Source organism: Lacerta agilis, chromosome 3 (assembly GCF_009819535.1).
Source record: "Lacerta agilis isolate rLacAgi1 chromosome 3, rLacAgi1.pri, whole genome shotgun sequence".
NCBI classification, from domain to species: Eukaryota; Metazoa; Chordata; class Lepidosauria; order Squamata; family Lacertidae; genus Lacerta; species Lacerta agilis.
In genome coordinates, this window is record NC_046314.1 from 8,535,508 (window position 1) to 8,552,362 (window position 16,855).

Genomic DNA, 16,855 nt, shown 5'->3' on the forward strand with positions numbered 1-16,855 from the left:
CTTAATATACTATAAATACTGGCTAATCATATATAATTCATTAAACAACATAACCTTAAACATTTCTTTGCATTCCTTTCTACCTGTGGGGGAAAGGAACAAATGAACGTACATCTCAGAACAGCAAGGCACGTCTTCTTTCATATGTAGACACAACCTTGGGAGTAAAGCTGTTCCTAGCACAAGATAAGGCACTGGAAAGAAACAGGAGGCCTCTAGCCTGGCTAGTTAGCTGAGCTTATAGATCTCTATGTGCATCAAAACAAAGATCAACTTGAAATAAAGATAATCTCCTGCATGTAAGTGAGTTTTGATACTCATAATCTTTTATTTCATTTCTTATTTCCATATAACACAGTGGAAGTTGTCATTTTCATAGCTAAACAATGCATTACATTTGGAAATTATTTTTTGTTTTTGTTTTTAAAAAAAACAACATATTGAAATCTTTGTTTCCGAAACTAACGGTGAAATCTTGAAACACTGCAATAGTCCTAGTGAAATTGCTCAAGAGCCGAGGCCAAAATGACAGAAAACTGTTGACTTCAAATCCACTAATCACTCCAACAAATTTCCTGATTTCTCACTCAGGACTTAAAGGAAAGCATACCTTATTTACTAGTCATCTGGTGTACAATACACACCTACATGGTTTATGAAAAATGAACTGTACAATCAAGATTCAATGAAGTCATATACAGTTACCATATTGCCATATTTACATTCAGAAAAATTAATCTCACCAAAACCACAGCAAATAAATAAATAAATATTGTGCTCAATGTGAAGTTAAAAAAAAAACCCTGTAAACTTTTCAAATACCATGCACATGAAGTACATTTAATTATAAGGGTAAACCAAGTCTTTAACTGATGCTACAATTGACTACAGATTTACTTGTAGCCTAACAGGGACAAACAAATAATACACTCAGTTAAATTTGTATACAATATAAATCAGGGTGTTAGCTTTCTTTCCGTTTGCCAACCAAGTCATTTCTAAAATGTTATTATTAATAAAGCAGAGGCCTTTTGCAACTTTGGCCAAATTTTAGGGTCATATGGTACCTAAAAGTATCATTAGCTCCAAAATATAACTTAGAAATATTCCCAGGCACGTGTTACCTGGGAATCTGTGCAAGCAAGCACAGCTAGGACAAAATTGTCCCTGGGTGTTAGGTGAATCGCTGACATAAAGGGAAGGGATAAACTATATGCCAAAATGTATGCGTATCGTTCAACAATCTGGTTTAACTGGAGAACAGTGTCATGAATGAAAACTACAATCCTAAGCGGTACACATCTACTCAGAAGTCCCACTAAATTTTGACTGAGTTTCAGTGAAGCTTATTTCCAGCAGAGGATTGCAACCTCAGCCATGATGCTGGATAAGCACATGCCAGCCATCACCAACCTGGTGCCCTCCAGGTGTTTTGGGTTACAACTCTCATCAGCCCCAGTCATCATGGACAATGATCAGCGATGTGAGTTGGGGGCCAAAACTTCTGGAAGGCACTAGGGCTGCATATATTTATATCCCTTTAGCAAGTAACCAGAATATTCAAAACAGATAGAAGCCCACACTCTTTTAAAATGTTATCCTTTTCAAGTACCTTTTAGCTCATGAGCAAACAAAATTATTAAGCAGCAACCTCCTGCCAAATTAACTTTTTCTGTTAATAGGCTGTCTACGTCTGTTAAATTAATTCAAATTCCATCAGTTTCATTTAATCTCTTTTCATAGGCATTTTAAGTATCAGGACTAAGATCAGATAACTCGACTCTAATAAGAAATAGCTTACCAGAATAAAGAAAACATGCCTGTATTTTAAAGAAGTTTACAAATTAAGCAGTTTTTTTTATTTCATAATGCCTCTTAGGAATTCAAACTGTTATTTCAATAAGGGTATGTCGCAGTGTAGCTGCAATCTGCTACAAATCTGAACATGTATATAGCTATTTCTATATAGTGCCGTTGGTGAAGGATGTGTAAAGAAACTCTATAGCACTGTTAATATAGCTGATGTGATCAATCATTAACTCTTCCAGCTCCTGTTACATGAAAGATTCCAAGATCCCAGCATATGAAACTCATCCGAGTGCAATTGTAGCTGTTCCATGGACAGGGGACATACAAAAATCATAGCGTCCCAAACCTGAATGCCCCAAGGTTACCCTGAGGGCCAAAACATGAAGCCCAGGTTTTTCTATCTACTATGAGACTGTTTATAAATAGGGCTACATCCTTGAGGCTGCCTTCATTGCAAGCTCTGTTGAAACAGAGCAGATATATATATCAAAACCAAATCTTGTCCCTTCTCTCTTTTGCTGAAAGTCTGATGAACTGCAGCTTCAGAGGAACATGGAAATGGCAATGTAAGATGTCCAGGGAGTGACTGGTCTGATTTTGTGGGCTCTATGCTTACGGCAATACCAGTGAGCATGAGGGGTCTATGTTCCCGGGAAACGTCTGCAAGGCCCCCGAATGGCAGCAAAGGATCAGACGAAGACAGTTGCCGAATGCAATAAAATCGCCAAGGAATCATTAACACTGAAACACTACTGGGCCTCTGAACCAAATATACTGTATACGTTACAGTAAGTGTTGCCTCTTATGGCTCAGTTCATTCAGCTCCACGTACATTATGAGGATGAGGATGAGGATACTAAGTATTAAGTCTTTATGCTATGCTTTTCCTCTTCGTTTAAAAAGGAAAACAGAACCAAGAAGAAATTCTTCCCGATAGCACACGTGGCCTGTTAGTGCCCCTGCTCCCTTCATGCCTCTGCCCACTGACGGCTCCTTTGTAGTCCTATGAGATTGGAGAGCTTTTCACAGTTCTCAAGTTTCACAGATTCTGCTTTCTGTTTCAGTCTCTCATCTCTGTACAGCTTCGCCAAATTTGATAGCTCCGATTCTGAGAAGAAAGAAAAGGAACAGTCTGGGTAGCAACACTTTTGTCTTTAAAAACGGTGTTGAAGAGCACTGGGAGGACAAGATACAATTCAAAAGATGGCATAATAACATCATGAGATCTGTTAAGCTTTTCTGTTTTGGTGACAAGGGCTTAGGTTTTGGCACTACCAAGAATATGTGCACTTGTTGGTGCAACTAAATAACGTATTTTAAACAATTTACAGAATGTTTCAGAGCAATCAATGAGAAATAAGCTCACTGGAACTTGACTCCCCGGCGGAGTATACAGTGGTGCCCCGCTAGACGAATGCCTCGCTAGACGAAAAACTTGCTAGACAAAGGCATTCGTCTAGCGGAAGGCTGCCCCACTAGACGAAAAAGTCTATGGGGCTGCCTCGCAAGATGAAAAATTTTCGTCTTTTTTTTTCTTTTCGTTTTGCGGAGCGCGGCTGTCATTGCCGCTCCGCAAGACGAAAAACCCGCTAGACGAAAATTTTCGCAGAACGAATTATTTTCGTCTAGCGGGGCACCACTGTATATCATTTTCCATTTACTATAAATGGCAACTGTATACTTCATTATGAATCACCCTGTATAACTGAAGGCTTAGATCCTATGCTACCTGCTGCATACAATTTAGGATAGTTTTGCAAAGATGATAATTCACTAATTTTCATTTTAAATGTGATGACATCATGCCTACTTCCAATACAGAAAAAAAACTGATGAATATTATTATTATAGTGCACATATATAGTTAATATTGGAGATTTATGTCTATGAAATTGAAGAACTCAATCAGTGGCACTGATGATCGGACCACATTCTATGTAGGATATAATAAGTGTGTCTTGTAACACCTGTGGACTCTCTGGTATCATTCTGTTTCAGTGCAAAAAAATCTAGTAGGCCAACAGAAGGAAGAAGGCTGCAGCGAAATTTTCCTACAGGATTTTAAAAGCAAAACTTTACACCATTTCCCAATGGACTTTTTGATTGATTTATGTCCTGCACTGCTGCATACCTACTGCAGCTTCTTCCAACCCATGCACAACCAATTCTCTTCTTTGGCAATCACTCGTAGCCGAGTAAGATTGTCTTTCGTAAACACGGTTTTAACAATCAGTCCGTAAGTGACTATGGAGGCCAATTCTGGAATCCACACGTCCTTCCACAGTGGGGACATTGGTTTCCCCCCCCCCTTTTTATTATTATTATTATTATGCAAACTAATTAACAAAAAATATTACAGCGTACTTAACATAAATGTGCACCAAACCTTATATATACACGTATCACTATATAGTAATACACAGCAATATATAAAAACACCCAAAAACAAACAAACAAACAAAAAATATAATATATAAATAATAATTACCCCACCCCCAGTCCCCCCCAAACCCCCAGAATCATATTATCAACCCATTTTCCAATCTCTTTCGACTTCCTGTCATACCCAACCGTATAGTTCACTCTTACTTATAAGTGTTATTCAACCTGTCCACATCTCCTCACATAGATCTTTATTACACTACCATTTCCACCATTACCCTATTATTCCTTCGTATCCTTCCTTCTTCTTCTTAGGCTATTGAAATGTTGGCATAGTTAACTGACCCCTACTATATTTCTGCACATACACTGTATATTTAATCCAATTTTCCTGAAATTTTTGTCTTGACATTTTTGGGGACATTGGTTTCCAGGACCAATTACAACGTAGTGGCATAGGAGAAAAAACAGAAACCACTGTGGGCTAGTTCGGCAGGACACGGTAGAGAATTTTCCAACGGTTTTGTTTCCATGCTATCAGCCAGCTCCAAACTAGCGTGGAGTTTGATATCCACTTCTTTCCTTGTATCATTATAGATGCCAGCCATTTTTGTGCAGCTGACTTTGGCGTACCACGAATGCTCTTTGACATTGTCAGAGTTCGTTGTCAAGATTTTAAATCAACACACACACGTGGGGTGCTTGAGAATGAACAAAATAAAACCTACTTTGTTGTTTTTCTTTCCTGCAGCTAGTCTGGATATAATCGATATAATCTTTTTCAATGTGTTTCTCAAGCTCTTCAAGCTCTTCGGCGTTATAGTCATTTTCAAAGTTTTTATCAACATAGTAAGGCACCTGTAGATTCTGTGTTTCTCTAACAATCGTGTGCCCAAGAGTCCTGAAAGGGTAAGCAAACAACGAAAGCATTTTAACCACTTGAAAAGGAAAAATGGTACTGCCATATTAATATTTGTATTTGAAACTGCCTGTCTTCTAAAAATAGAAATGTTCTCAAAGTAAATTGCATATTCTTTCTCTGTTCCGAGAATATGCAATTTTTGCATATCCTTTCATTTATAAGGTAAAGGGACCCCTGACCGTTAGGTCCTGTCGTGTCCGACTCTGGGGTTGCGGCACTCATCTCGCTTCACTGGCCGAGGGAGCCGGCATACAGCTTCCGAGTCATGTGGCCAGCATGTCAAAGCCACTTCTGGTGAACCAGAGCAGCGCACGGAAATGCCATTTATCTTCCCCCCGGAGAGGTACCTATTTATCTACTTGCACTTTGACATGCTTTCGAACTGCTAGGTGGGCAGGAGCTGGGACCGAGCAACGGGAGCTCACCCCATCGCGGGGATTCGAACCACCAACCTTCTGATCAGCAAGCCCTAGGCTCTGTGGTTTAACCCACAGCGCCACCCGTGTCCCTCCTTTCATCTACCTGATCCTGTAATTCATGGAGTCCTGTCCAGCTATTATAGAATCCACATAGATGCAAATATAATCCAAAAGAACTGCAGCTCTTTCAGCTGGTCAGTATTAAGATTAACTCATTTCTGAAATGTACAGAAGGATCTGGAAAAAAAGGAAACCCGTTGGGATGTGACATTATGTGTGGCATCTGACGAAATTCTGTTAGTGCAAGGATTTCCACTTGTGAAACAGAACATCCAAATCTGCTCCGGGGGGTTGGAGAAATCCCCAGAACAGATTTTGGAGGGAGGAGAGGGTGGGGAAGTTGTGTTGCACAATTAGAAGCCCGTGTGCTAACAGAACAACTTTGTTGAATACTGCCAATAAGGAAGACTGAGTGAAGTAAATTAAAATGAATCTTCACACTATTTATTGTTATATGAGCTAAGAATTGTATTGAATGTTGCATGGGCAGAAGGCAGTCCCCAAACATGAAGTAAAGCTGTATCTTACGGGACTGCAGAGCTGCTGCTGGTGGGAAATCACTTGAAAATACGGCAGAGGTGTCTTGGAATAGCTAATTGCAAGATTTCTCTGCCCACCTTCGAGCAATTTCCCCATTCCATTGCGGCCCTGTATGACCGACTCCATCACGTTTTGCAGACTTCTCCATTCCACTTAGAACTGGGAAGGTGGGGAGGGGGAGACAGGGGAAAGAACTGTTTCCCAAGCTTGCCTTCTGCTCAAGCAATACTAGACACATCCATAAATATTTATTAAACTCCACCTTTGTCTAAAACCTAGCACACAAGCTTTTAAAACAGCCAATGGTTTTCCGCATGCCTTAGCCTCTATTTTTTCCAAGTAATGTCTAACTCACCAGTTGAGACTGAAGCTTTTTTTCTACTGGTTTTATTGAAACTTTACTTAAACTGGGCATGAAAATGGTGAAGAAATCAAGCAACTATTAACAGTTTTCAAACTATCCTGTGTTATCAGAATGTTTCAGTTTGCTTCTATTTCAAGAACAGTGGTACCTCGGGTTAAGTACTTAATTTGTTCCGGAGGTCCGTTCTTAACCTGAAGCGTACTTAACCCGAGGTACCACTGTAGTTCTCGATAGTGCGGCTCTCAGGAGTGCATTTAGTATTAATTCAGCTTTCATAAAGTCCTCAAGTTATAAAAAGGATAACTGATTCTCTGTAAAGTGCTAAAAGGAAATATATAGTTGTTGCATTACAGCTATGGCCTATATCTTTATCCTTTCAAGATGGAAATTAATGTGGGGCTGCCTTTTCCACAGCAGAAAGCTTTAATCAGCTTCCCAATTTAACTGGTATTAATAGATAACAAATCATATGTTAATTTCTATATTGGACAAGTCAGTTCTCCCAGAAGAGCAAGGAAAAACATCAGGACTTACGACTTGAAGAAGAGGCTGTAGGGTGGGTTAGTTGCCATCAGTTGAGTTACTATTGACACAACTATTATAATAAAAACTGGCAGTAACTGGATAAATGCAGAGTATGAATTCTGGAAACGAAAACCATCGTTAGTGAAGCATATAAGCAAGGGATTTAAGAGATTTAAAATAATAAACATAAAATGTAGCCTCCAGATAAGGCAGGTGCTAACTACTCGTATTTTAAGCAAAACTGATTTGGTTCAAGTTAGCCCAAGTAAAGTATTGATGGACACCTATCTATTGATCAAGGTTCTTTACTTTAATGCAAATAATATGGCAAGGGGAGAGCAGTTTGCTTATTCCTTTGAGGGCTTTAAAGAAATAACACATGCTTGCTCCTTTTTTTATTTGATTTTTATATACACAATGCTGCCTTAAGTAGGTCATCACAACAACTACCACCTAAGACAAGCTTTTGTAAATGTTCATTTTTACTTAATGCTGAAGACCTTGATGGCTTTTTAAAATTACTGGTGCAAGGATTCTCCTAAATGTGTTCAATTGTTTTTCTTCCATGTAATTCTTTCAGTTTTCACCTTCCTGTAAATAAATCCCTGATGGTCAAGGTGGGTTATATCTAGCAGTATCACGCACCTAACCATTTCAGCGATTCATTCCCCTTCCTCCTGCAGAACCCATCCCCAAATCTGGTCCAGAGCAAGGAGGAATTTGCAAAATCTCTCTCCTCCCCCCGCCCCGCATAGACAAAGCACCTGCTGCAACCGAAGTGCCTTCCATGAACAGAGGTCAATATGCCCACTCCCCAGCTCAATAAATATGCCTTTTGGCTCCATAACCTCCTCCCATTCTAGAGAATCAAAGCTTACCTTGGCCCTTTGTCACTTCACGCAACACAATCCTTGCACATTCCCCCACCTAATATTTCACTCCCCAAACGCCCACAAATAAAGTTAATTTTCAGTTTCATCTTTTCTCCAAAGTGTGCCCCATGCTATTAAGTGAAATTTGCACCCACATAGGAATTGGGAGTGTCTGTCTCTCTGTTCCTGGCAAAAGCTGTTCAAATTCTTTGCCAGCAAATGTTCTTGAAGAGCAACTTACAATTTAAGAACTGCAACAATTAAATATCACTTCCTCTTAAATGCCGGGAAATCAAAAGCAACGCCAGATTCTTGCCTACGGAAAAGAAACAGGTAGAAGTGTTTTGTGGGTGCTCTTAACAGCTTCCTGCTCCCAAGTACCTGTGGTCTGGTCTCTTCCTCCTCTTCTTCCTCTGTCCAAGTCCTATCATGCCTGTTCCGTGGCTGATAACATGGGGGATCCATTGACGAATTTGAAAACATGTGGATATTTCCTGTTTTTTTAAAAAACAACAACAACAATGGGCTTTGTTTACTTATTTAATGGTAATGCACGTCCTATTTAAATGGGAAATAAGAAAAGCTTCTTGCCCTTGTCATAAATATATTAGTTTCAAATTCCATAAAAGCTAACAACTGTGGACCCAAGGTTGTGAGAAAGTGTAAGGGTCCAGTGGTGCTCCTCACGAGTAAAAGGCGGTGACTCAGGATCTGTATATTTACATCAGTTTATTATACAGATAGGGACCCAGGTGGCGCTGTGGGTTAAACCACAGAGCCTAGGGCTTGCCGATCAGAAGGCCGGCAGTTCGAATCCCCACGAAGGGGTTAGCTCCCGTTGCTCAGTCCTAGCTCCTGCCCACTTAGCAGTTCGAAAGCACGTCAAAGTGCAAGTAGATAAATAGGGACCGCTCCGGCGGGAAGGTAAACGGCGTTTCCGTGCGCTGCTCTGGTTCGCCAGAAGCGGCTTTGTCATGCTGGCCACATGACCCGGAAGCTGTCTGCGGACAAACGCTGGCTCCCTCGGCCTATAGAGTGAGATGAGCGCCGCAACCCCAGAGTTGTCCGCGACTGGACCTGATGGTCAGGGGGCCTTTTACCTTTACTATTCAGATATGTACAAGTCAGAGCTCAAATTCCATGACCGTCTTAGTCACTCTCAGATTCTGGAAATGGCGCTTTGCGAGAGCACCTCCAACAAAACAACCTGGGGACTCCAAGTCTCCTCCTTTCCTTTTTCCGTTTGAGTCCCCTATGTAATTGGGGCGACGAAACTACCGATTCCCCCTCCGTCCCTGAACTGCTGAGTTGGTGTCAGGACCCTGCAACATCTGACTGCCCTTCCGCCACGGAACTCCCTCCCTGCCTATGGCTCCCACAGGAAGTCTCAGGGCTTCTCTGGCGGTGCTGGGTACTTCCAACATCAGGGATCCCTCCCTCCACCTCAGCCTGCTCTCCGCTGCCTCCGGAGGTTCCCCTGACAGAAAGGCTGCTCTAAATAATCCCAATTTTGGAAATAAACCAGGTATTATGTCATAAAAGTCTGGTTATCTCTGGGTATATACAAACTTCTCAGAGCTGAAGTAAGAATCTATTTACAGTGGTGCCTCGCAAGACGAAATTAATTCGTTCTGCGAGTGCTGTCGTATAGCGAAAATTTCGTCTTGGCACCAACAGGGGAAGAGCGGTTTGATGGGGGGGGGGGAAATCGCGGAAATTTTTCGTCTTGCGAGGTAAGCCCATAGGAAAATTCGTCTTGCGAGACAGCCTTTCGCTAGCGAATGCCTTTCGTCTAGCGAGTTTTTCGTCTAGCGAGGTACCACTGTATTAAGAACATATATAGAATCTTCAAGAGTAAGACCTGTCTAGGTATTAACTGGACACCTCAAATGTCTGCAGTTGCAGAATTTCTGGAATGTGATTGGCAAGGAGAACAAAAAATATAGTTACTTGAACTTTCGTTACAGGTCTTTTATTTACCGGCTGCCTGGAGTTCTGTGAAGCATCAGTTAATAATGGTTTTTGTAGCACTCACCTGTTGGGAAGTTCCCTCCAAAAAACATATTAAATATTTCTTCTGGTGTGATGTCTGCTTCAAACTCTCTGTAATAGTTATAATGCTTGGGCAGGTTGGTATAACAAGTCTCTTGTTCATCTCCAAATTGATCATATTGTAATCTCTTTTCAGGGTTGCTCAAAACTGCAAAAGCAGTGCCTATTGCTGCAGGATGGAAGAACAATAAGAAAACGTTGCATTCGTGTCACTTATCACAATGTCTGCAATCTAGCCTAATGCCCAACTTGCACAAGACTGCAACGTGCTAAGTGTTTTAGAAACACTTTAACATATAACGAACTACCTGGGCAAATACCTTTTCATTAAAGTATAAGAAGACAGCCTCAAAGCCTCATACAATTGGAATTCCCTTTTCTCTCCTCTCCGAGCACACCCACCCTATCTGTTTTGCAGAGTTGAGGAAACTTCTGCAGCAGTTTGTGGAACCCTTGTTGGGAATCTGAGGTGAGAGACCCATGCAGTGGAAATTGCCCCCAGTTCCAGCCACCACATGGAAGCAGAGCAAGTTCCAAAATACCGTATTTTTCACTCCATAAGACACACTTTTTTCCTCCTAAAAAGTAAGGGGAAATATCTGTGCGTCTTATGGAGCGAATGGTGGTCCCTGGAGCTGGATTGCCCAGGGGCCAAAAGAGGATCATGCTTTTAATTTTACAAAGAGAAAAGGGGGTGTTGAAAGGACCCCACTGATCAGCTGATCAGCAAGAGATCGGGAGAGAGATAAGAGTCCCTGGCTCCCTTTCGCCCCACCCCTTGCCCAGGCCTCCATTGTTGAATGTGCTGCAGAGGGAGGTTGTTTGTTTCCCCAGCGACATGTGACTGGCTGATTAATTATGTCTGGAAACTGTAGAAAAGGCTCCCTTTCCTTTAGAAGCTGCAGAAATGTGAGTTGAACCGCATAAAAAGTGGGGCTTTTCCTCTTTGCTTTTCCCCCTTTGCAAAAGGAGCTTTGCTTTCCCCCCCCTTTGCAAAAAAAGCTGCAAAACTTTTAGCTGATCCTAAAAAAACAGGGTTTTTCCCTTTGCAAAAAAGCTGCAAAACTTTTAGCTGATCCTCAACAAACCAGGGCTTTTCTCTTTGCAAAAAAAAGCTGCAAAACGTTTAGTTGATACTCAAAAAAAACAGAGCTTTTCCCTTTGCAAAAAAGCTGTGAAACTTTTAGCTGATCCTCAAAAAAACAGGGCTTTTAGAGGAAAACCAGAAAAAAAATCTTGTTTCCTCCTCTAAAAACGAGGTGCGCCCTATGGTCCGGTGCGCCCTATGGAGCGAAAAATACTGTAGTTTACTGCTGTAGAAAACAAGGCTCAGCAAAACATTCTGGATGTGGATACACTGGCGGAGGAAGAGGGGGGCGGGGGAGCGCACTGTCCCCAGCAGCATGATCCCAGTGGGGTAGCATCATGGCTGCCACCCGCGCTGGGTGCCACGCCCCGCGGGCCGTGTGCCATGCCCCCTGGACGGTGTGCCATGCCCCCTGGACGTGCACCACGCCCTGGGTCATGTACCAGCCGCGCCCCCACCTGCTCTCCGCCCCCCGGTGCTGGAGCATGAAGCTCCGCCCGTGTGGATATAAACACAGCTTGTTCCAGCAATTTAAGACGTAACACAGATTCTGACTAATAAAAAGACTAACTCACTTCACAAGCCAGAGTGAAATACAGCACAAGACCTTGGATGTAATGAGTTGGTGTGCCTCAATCATCCATATAAATAGCTCTGGGTCATTGCCATAGCAACTGGCTTGGCTGACCCTGCATCAGTTGGCTTATGTCACCCCTTAACCCCTTCCTCCATGTCCAGTTTCTCCAACAACTCTCTGGAGCGAACTTAGGGTGAACAGGAATGGAAGACTAGAAAAGAACATCCACTTCGGCAGTGTAGAATGTTAACCAGAACATACTAGTATAAAACATATCAGAAAACCCAAACTCACATAGGAGCTGGTGTGCCTTTATTGCTCTCCTGCAGAGTCCTCAGAAATTAGTAAGATGGTATGTATTTTAGAAAATGATCCATTATCTGAGTACTTCTTATTCCCCCTTGTTTATTATCTCATTAATTAAAACTGCAAGATCATAACCATAGGATTTACTACAAGGCTTCAGAAGATTATAGCGAAATACATTTCAATTAATTAGATGGCATTTATATTGAAAGAAAATGTATTGTTTATTATAGGCAAGATCTTAAGTATAACTGATTATGTAAAAGAATGTAATAGTTTTTTGCGATATTCTTCAATGCAGAAAAAGCTTTTGATAGGCTTAAGTAGAAATCCTTGTTGAAACAATGTCTGCTTTTACCTCTGGCAATGAATTTATCAAATGGATCACCTAAAGCAAGTAGGGTTTGGAACTGTTCTCCTTCGGACATATCTAGTATATACAGAGGAACAAATCAAACATGTCATCTACGAGCTTTATGGTTTGCTGTTTCAATAGAACCTTTTGTGCTAAATATTAGCAAACTAAAAAAAAATGCAACACCTACTGATAACTGTCATTATTAATATAATCCATATGCCAATGATGCAGCTTTATTGTGGTTATCTACAAACCTTTAAATGCATCCGTTGCTCCTGGAGCACAGTTCTTGTCTGGATGAAATTTCAGGGCAAGTTTTCGGTACGCTTTTTTCAGTTCTTCGTCTTTAGCATCTCTCCCAACACCTAGAATCTCATAGTAATTCTTACTGTTCTTTATTCTACAAAAGAAGCACAACCCTTTACATACATATCTTTCCTCATGGCACTTGCAGAAAGCTTTTTACTAGATACCTAAGCATAACTTCAAGCACTGTAAAGAAAAGATGCAGGTTTCAGACTTCTGCATCAATGGAGAAGCTATTTCATATATATATATACACACACACACATAATTTTATTGATTATTTTAATTTAACAAAGAAGAGCATCTTAATCCAACTATTATCGTATAACATTACAAAATAAAATTTTACATACAACATTATCTTGTCTGTATTTTGTCTTTTGTATCTTGAATGATTCCCTTTCAAAAAAGAAAGGGAGAGGGAAAAGAAAAGGAAAAAGGAAAAAGGAGGGAAAAAAAGGAAAAAAGCACCTCTCTCTATATATATATGTATATACATGCATGCTGATAAACATAAACATGCGTATCTTCATAGTCACAAAAAAGGAAAAAATCCACAAATCCGACTTCCTGTCATATCCCTTTGCATCTACCTTTCTTACAGCAGAATGTAATCCAAACAATAAACCTTCATATATATATATTTCCCAGTACATTCTTAGCACATTATACGTCCGGAATTTCCCAACTCGTTATCCTTCATTTAACACTCAAAAGCTGGCATGGAAGCAAAGCTGTTGTTATATTTTTTTTCACATATTTCGTATATATATATCCCATTTTCCCACAAATTTCTGCTTGGAATTTCCTCTAAGATTGTTAGTTAACAAGGCCTTTTCAGCGTATTCTTGTAGCTTACTCTGCCATTCTGAAATTTTTGGAAGTTCCTGATCTTTCCAAACTTTTGCTACCAGTATTTGGGCCGCTGCTATTGCATATAGAAACCCTTCCTTTGACTTAGTTGCAATGGAGAAGCTATTTCAATAGCCTTTTCTATAGAAATAGTTATACTTTACTATGAATCTGTTTCATTGATGCTGAGCACAGCAGTCTTTATTTGGCACCAGAAATAGCCCAAGTTAAGTCTGATGTGTATGGAATGTCTTATTTAGATCAGCAGCTGCCTATATGGCACCTGTGGGTACCATATCCTAGTGGCCACTGTTACAATTCCTGGCTAAATGATAGCCAGGTGGCAGTTTGGTGGAAGAATGCATACCCACCACTTCATCTAGGAAGAAAGCACATGGGCAAGCATTTGACCAACTATCACAACACACTGTTACTGTATTAGTGCCTGTATGGCTAATAAGATAAGTAAGTAACAAACTAATTTGTTGTTGGTTTCAAAGGCAGTAATGCAGCCTACAGCACAAACCTAACATCAAAGTAAACAAGCTTAAGCTTAAGTCTCAGGGTATTCAGGGTAGGAAGTGTGCATAGGCTGCAATCCTATGCATGGTTATCTGGGAATAAGACTTAGTGAATGGCGGAAAAACCATTCAGTCTGAATTATAAGAAAACTGGCCCAATTTGCACCGCCCAGGTTTATATACAGATGGCAATGTGTCCTTCAAATTTCACATTTCTTTGGATTTTATGACTCAAAGAAGTACCAAAATGTGTAAAGGAATACATTTAAAAATGCAAATGTATTGGATAAAATACATATTTACATCCTTTTTGTATGAGGTTTTTTTTTTAAATTACAGGTTGATGCAAGAATGGGACGGGACAGACTTGTACAGCAAAATATTAGAATAAAAATGGCCTCCTTTATATTAAAAAACCCTAATAGCAGTTTCTAATAATAATAATAATAATAATAATAATAATAATTTGTACCCTGCCCATCTGGCTGGATTTCCCCAGCCACTCTGGGCGGCTTCCAACAAAAATCAGATACAAAAATATCACACATTAAAAATCACATATTAAATCTGGCTTCTGTTGTTCAGCTAAATTAATTTACCCATTAATTAGATGACAGGCCTAGTATTTTAGGCAGAAGGGTTTTCTATTTACCTTTGTACCCCAAGAAGCTGTTCTTTTGTGTAGGTCATGCTACCTTCCCCAGACGCTGACTGACTCCTGCCACTGTCACAGAGATGTTCCTTTTTTATCCTCTTACAGTCAGTACACCCACAGTAATCAAAGTTGTCTCTCATTTCCTCTGGTGTGCATGCATTTCTCCTGAGCTCATCAATCAATGCTGCAAAGAAAGACAGTTAATTTTCCTCAAAGGCTACTACACAGTAAGTGAAGTTGGATGTTAAAGAATCCCACCCCCCATGGCAAATGCAGAATGTGAAAACTTTGCAAAGATGCTTAAGTGTGGTCCCTGATCTGCAGGAGCTAAAGACTTGAAAAGCATTAAGAATTCGCCGTACAGTATAGTTAACTTGCAGTACAATGGTATACATATCTGCTCAGAAGTTTGAGTCTCCTTGAGTTTAATGGAGCTTACTCCCAGGCAAGTGCATACAGGCTTGCAGATTAGATTTGGGTTTAGGATTGGAATTGGGGGAAAGCAGGGTTATTGTGCCTTCAACAATTGTGTGGCAGGCAGAAACTCAACTGGATAAGCCCTTCAATAGTATGGTAACAGTTAGGAACAAAGCTTCACCCGTTCACATGTCATCTGTCACACATTTTATTACATTTGTGGCCATTTATTTTTGGGTCTTCCATTCCACCTGTAAGAGGACACTAACTCGCACAGAACACAAAGCATATGGTGCCTCTTTTGTGGGTGGGTTGGAGGGCCCAATTCACATAAAGCGAACCAAAAATCCTGTTGGCTCCTCTGGGGAGTAAAGAACAAAAGTTCTGTCTGTGGTGTTTGACCCATGATGGTTCATTCGCATACACAAGTCACCACCATGACGTATTTTTATGCCACTGATGTATTTATATGAGTTTGTGGTACAGAAATGAATTACAGTAATAATAGTAAGTGTGGGGCTTCATTATTTAAATTGGTAAACTAAGGCGACATTTTCGTAATAGGATGTTGACATAGAATAGTAAACAAAAGGATACACCACTAAAATCCAGGATTCACTGCACTATTTTCTTCCTTTACGCTTAGTTTAGTTGGCCTTAACACCCCCAAACTGAAGACTCTCTTCAATTATCATACCCCATCTCCGCATCTCCTCTTCCTCAAATGTTTGCGTTGCTTCACTGTTGCCCCTTTTGGCCCTATAGTGTACCGTTCACTCCAGCCCTCGATGATCTGAGAACCACCAAATGGGGAGATGTGTTAATCAATTGCCAACAAAGCTAGGGAACAAAATAGGAAATTCTTTCCAGTAGCACCTTAGAGACCAACTGAGTTTGTTCTTGGTATGAGCTTTCGTGTGCATGCACACTTCTTCAGATACACTGAAACAGAAGTCACCAGATCCTTAAATATAGTGGGGGAGTGGGGAACTGTAACTGAAAGCTAGGGAAGGTCTCCTTAATATAATAAAAAGAAAACAGCAGTGTGATGCAGCAGATACACATGTTAAGCACACACACACACACACACACACACACGGGCAGGGAAAGATACTGCAAGGAGTGGGGCTGAAAGGTCACGAAAGCAAAGGGGCTTTCCAGTGGGTCTGGAACATTTGTGTGCCAAGCTCAAGAAGCAGGTCCCAAGCCCTTGTTTTCTATGATATTTAGCTTGGCACAGAAATGCCCCAGACCTACTGGACCCCTTGCAGCATTTTCCTCTTCCTCTCTACCAACTAAGGATGGCAATTCATGCATTTGAGGGATGCATCTGGCGAGAGCTTCTGCCACGCAAGAAAAAAAGCAACAACCCCTCGCGCTGGTCAGCCCTTTTAAAAAGGCCAGCGGGCTTTTTTTTGCGGGGGCGATCTGAGATCCCACGCCCCATATGCCGATCTCCCACCTTAAGGCCGATCCTCAGCCTGAATCTCAGCCTGCCCAGTCTCTGAGGCGATGGAACCACCAGCTTGAAGGGTTCGTTACCTTCAGCCCAGCGCTCCCCAGGGCTCAGCACTGCCATATTCCAGCTGATGGAGAGGGAGGACCGGCGGGGACGACCCCGGAAAGATCACGTGACGCAGTATCCCGACCGCAGGGCAACCTGGGTGTTGTAGTCCTCGCATATGAATGGGCGCCACTTTCACCCCTCCCCCCCCAAATAAACCCGTCCTCCTCGCGAGGAGAAATTTACACCACGGGGATTTATATATATATATATACAATGTATCTTAAAGCGGATTCCTTCTGGGAGATCGCCATTGCAAAACCTAAC

The 16,855-nt window shown here is 41.2% G+C and overlaps 1 protein-coding gene across 2 annotated transcripts; it reads right to left on the reverse strand.

Moving 5' to 3' along the window:
• Positions 1-1,818: 1,818 nt before the first annotated feature.
• DNAJC18 (DnaJ heat shock protein family (Hsp40) member C18) lies at positions 1,819-16,710 on the reverse strand. 2 transcript variants are annotated; one of them, XM_033142783.1, is made up of 8 exons: positions 16,567-16,710; positions 14,605-14,791; positions 12,528-12,673; positions 9,929-10,114; positions 8,275-8,387; positions 7,031-7,140; positions 4,920-5,092; positions 1,819-2,917 (listed from the first exon to the last, which is right to left on the reverse strand). In XM_033142783.1, exons 1-8 carry the CDS (start codon positions 16,601-16,603, stop codon positions 2,778-2,780), a joined length of 1,092 nt encoding a protein of 363 aa, XP_032998674.1. In that variant the 5' UTR covers positions 16,604-16,710; the 3' UTR covers positions 1,819-2,777. The 2 variants fall into 2 exon arrangements, with proteins under 2 accessions (XP_032998674.1, XP_032998675.1); XM_033142784.1 differs by having other exon boundaries at positions 16,487-16,638.
• Positions 16,711-16,855: the final 145 nt, after the last annotated feature.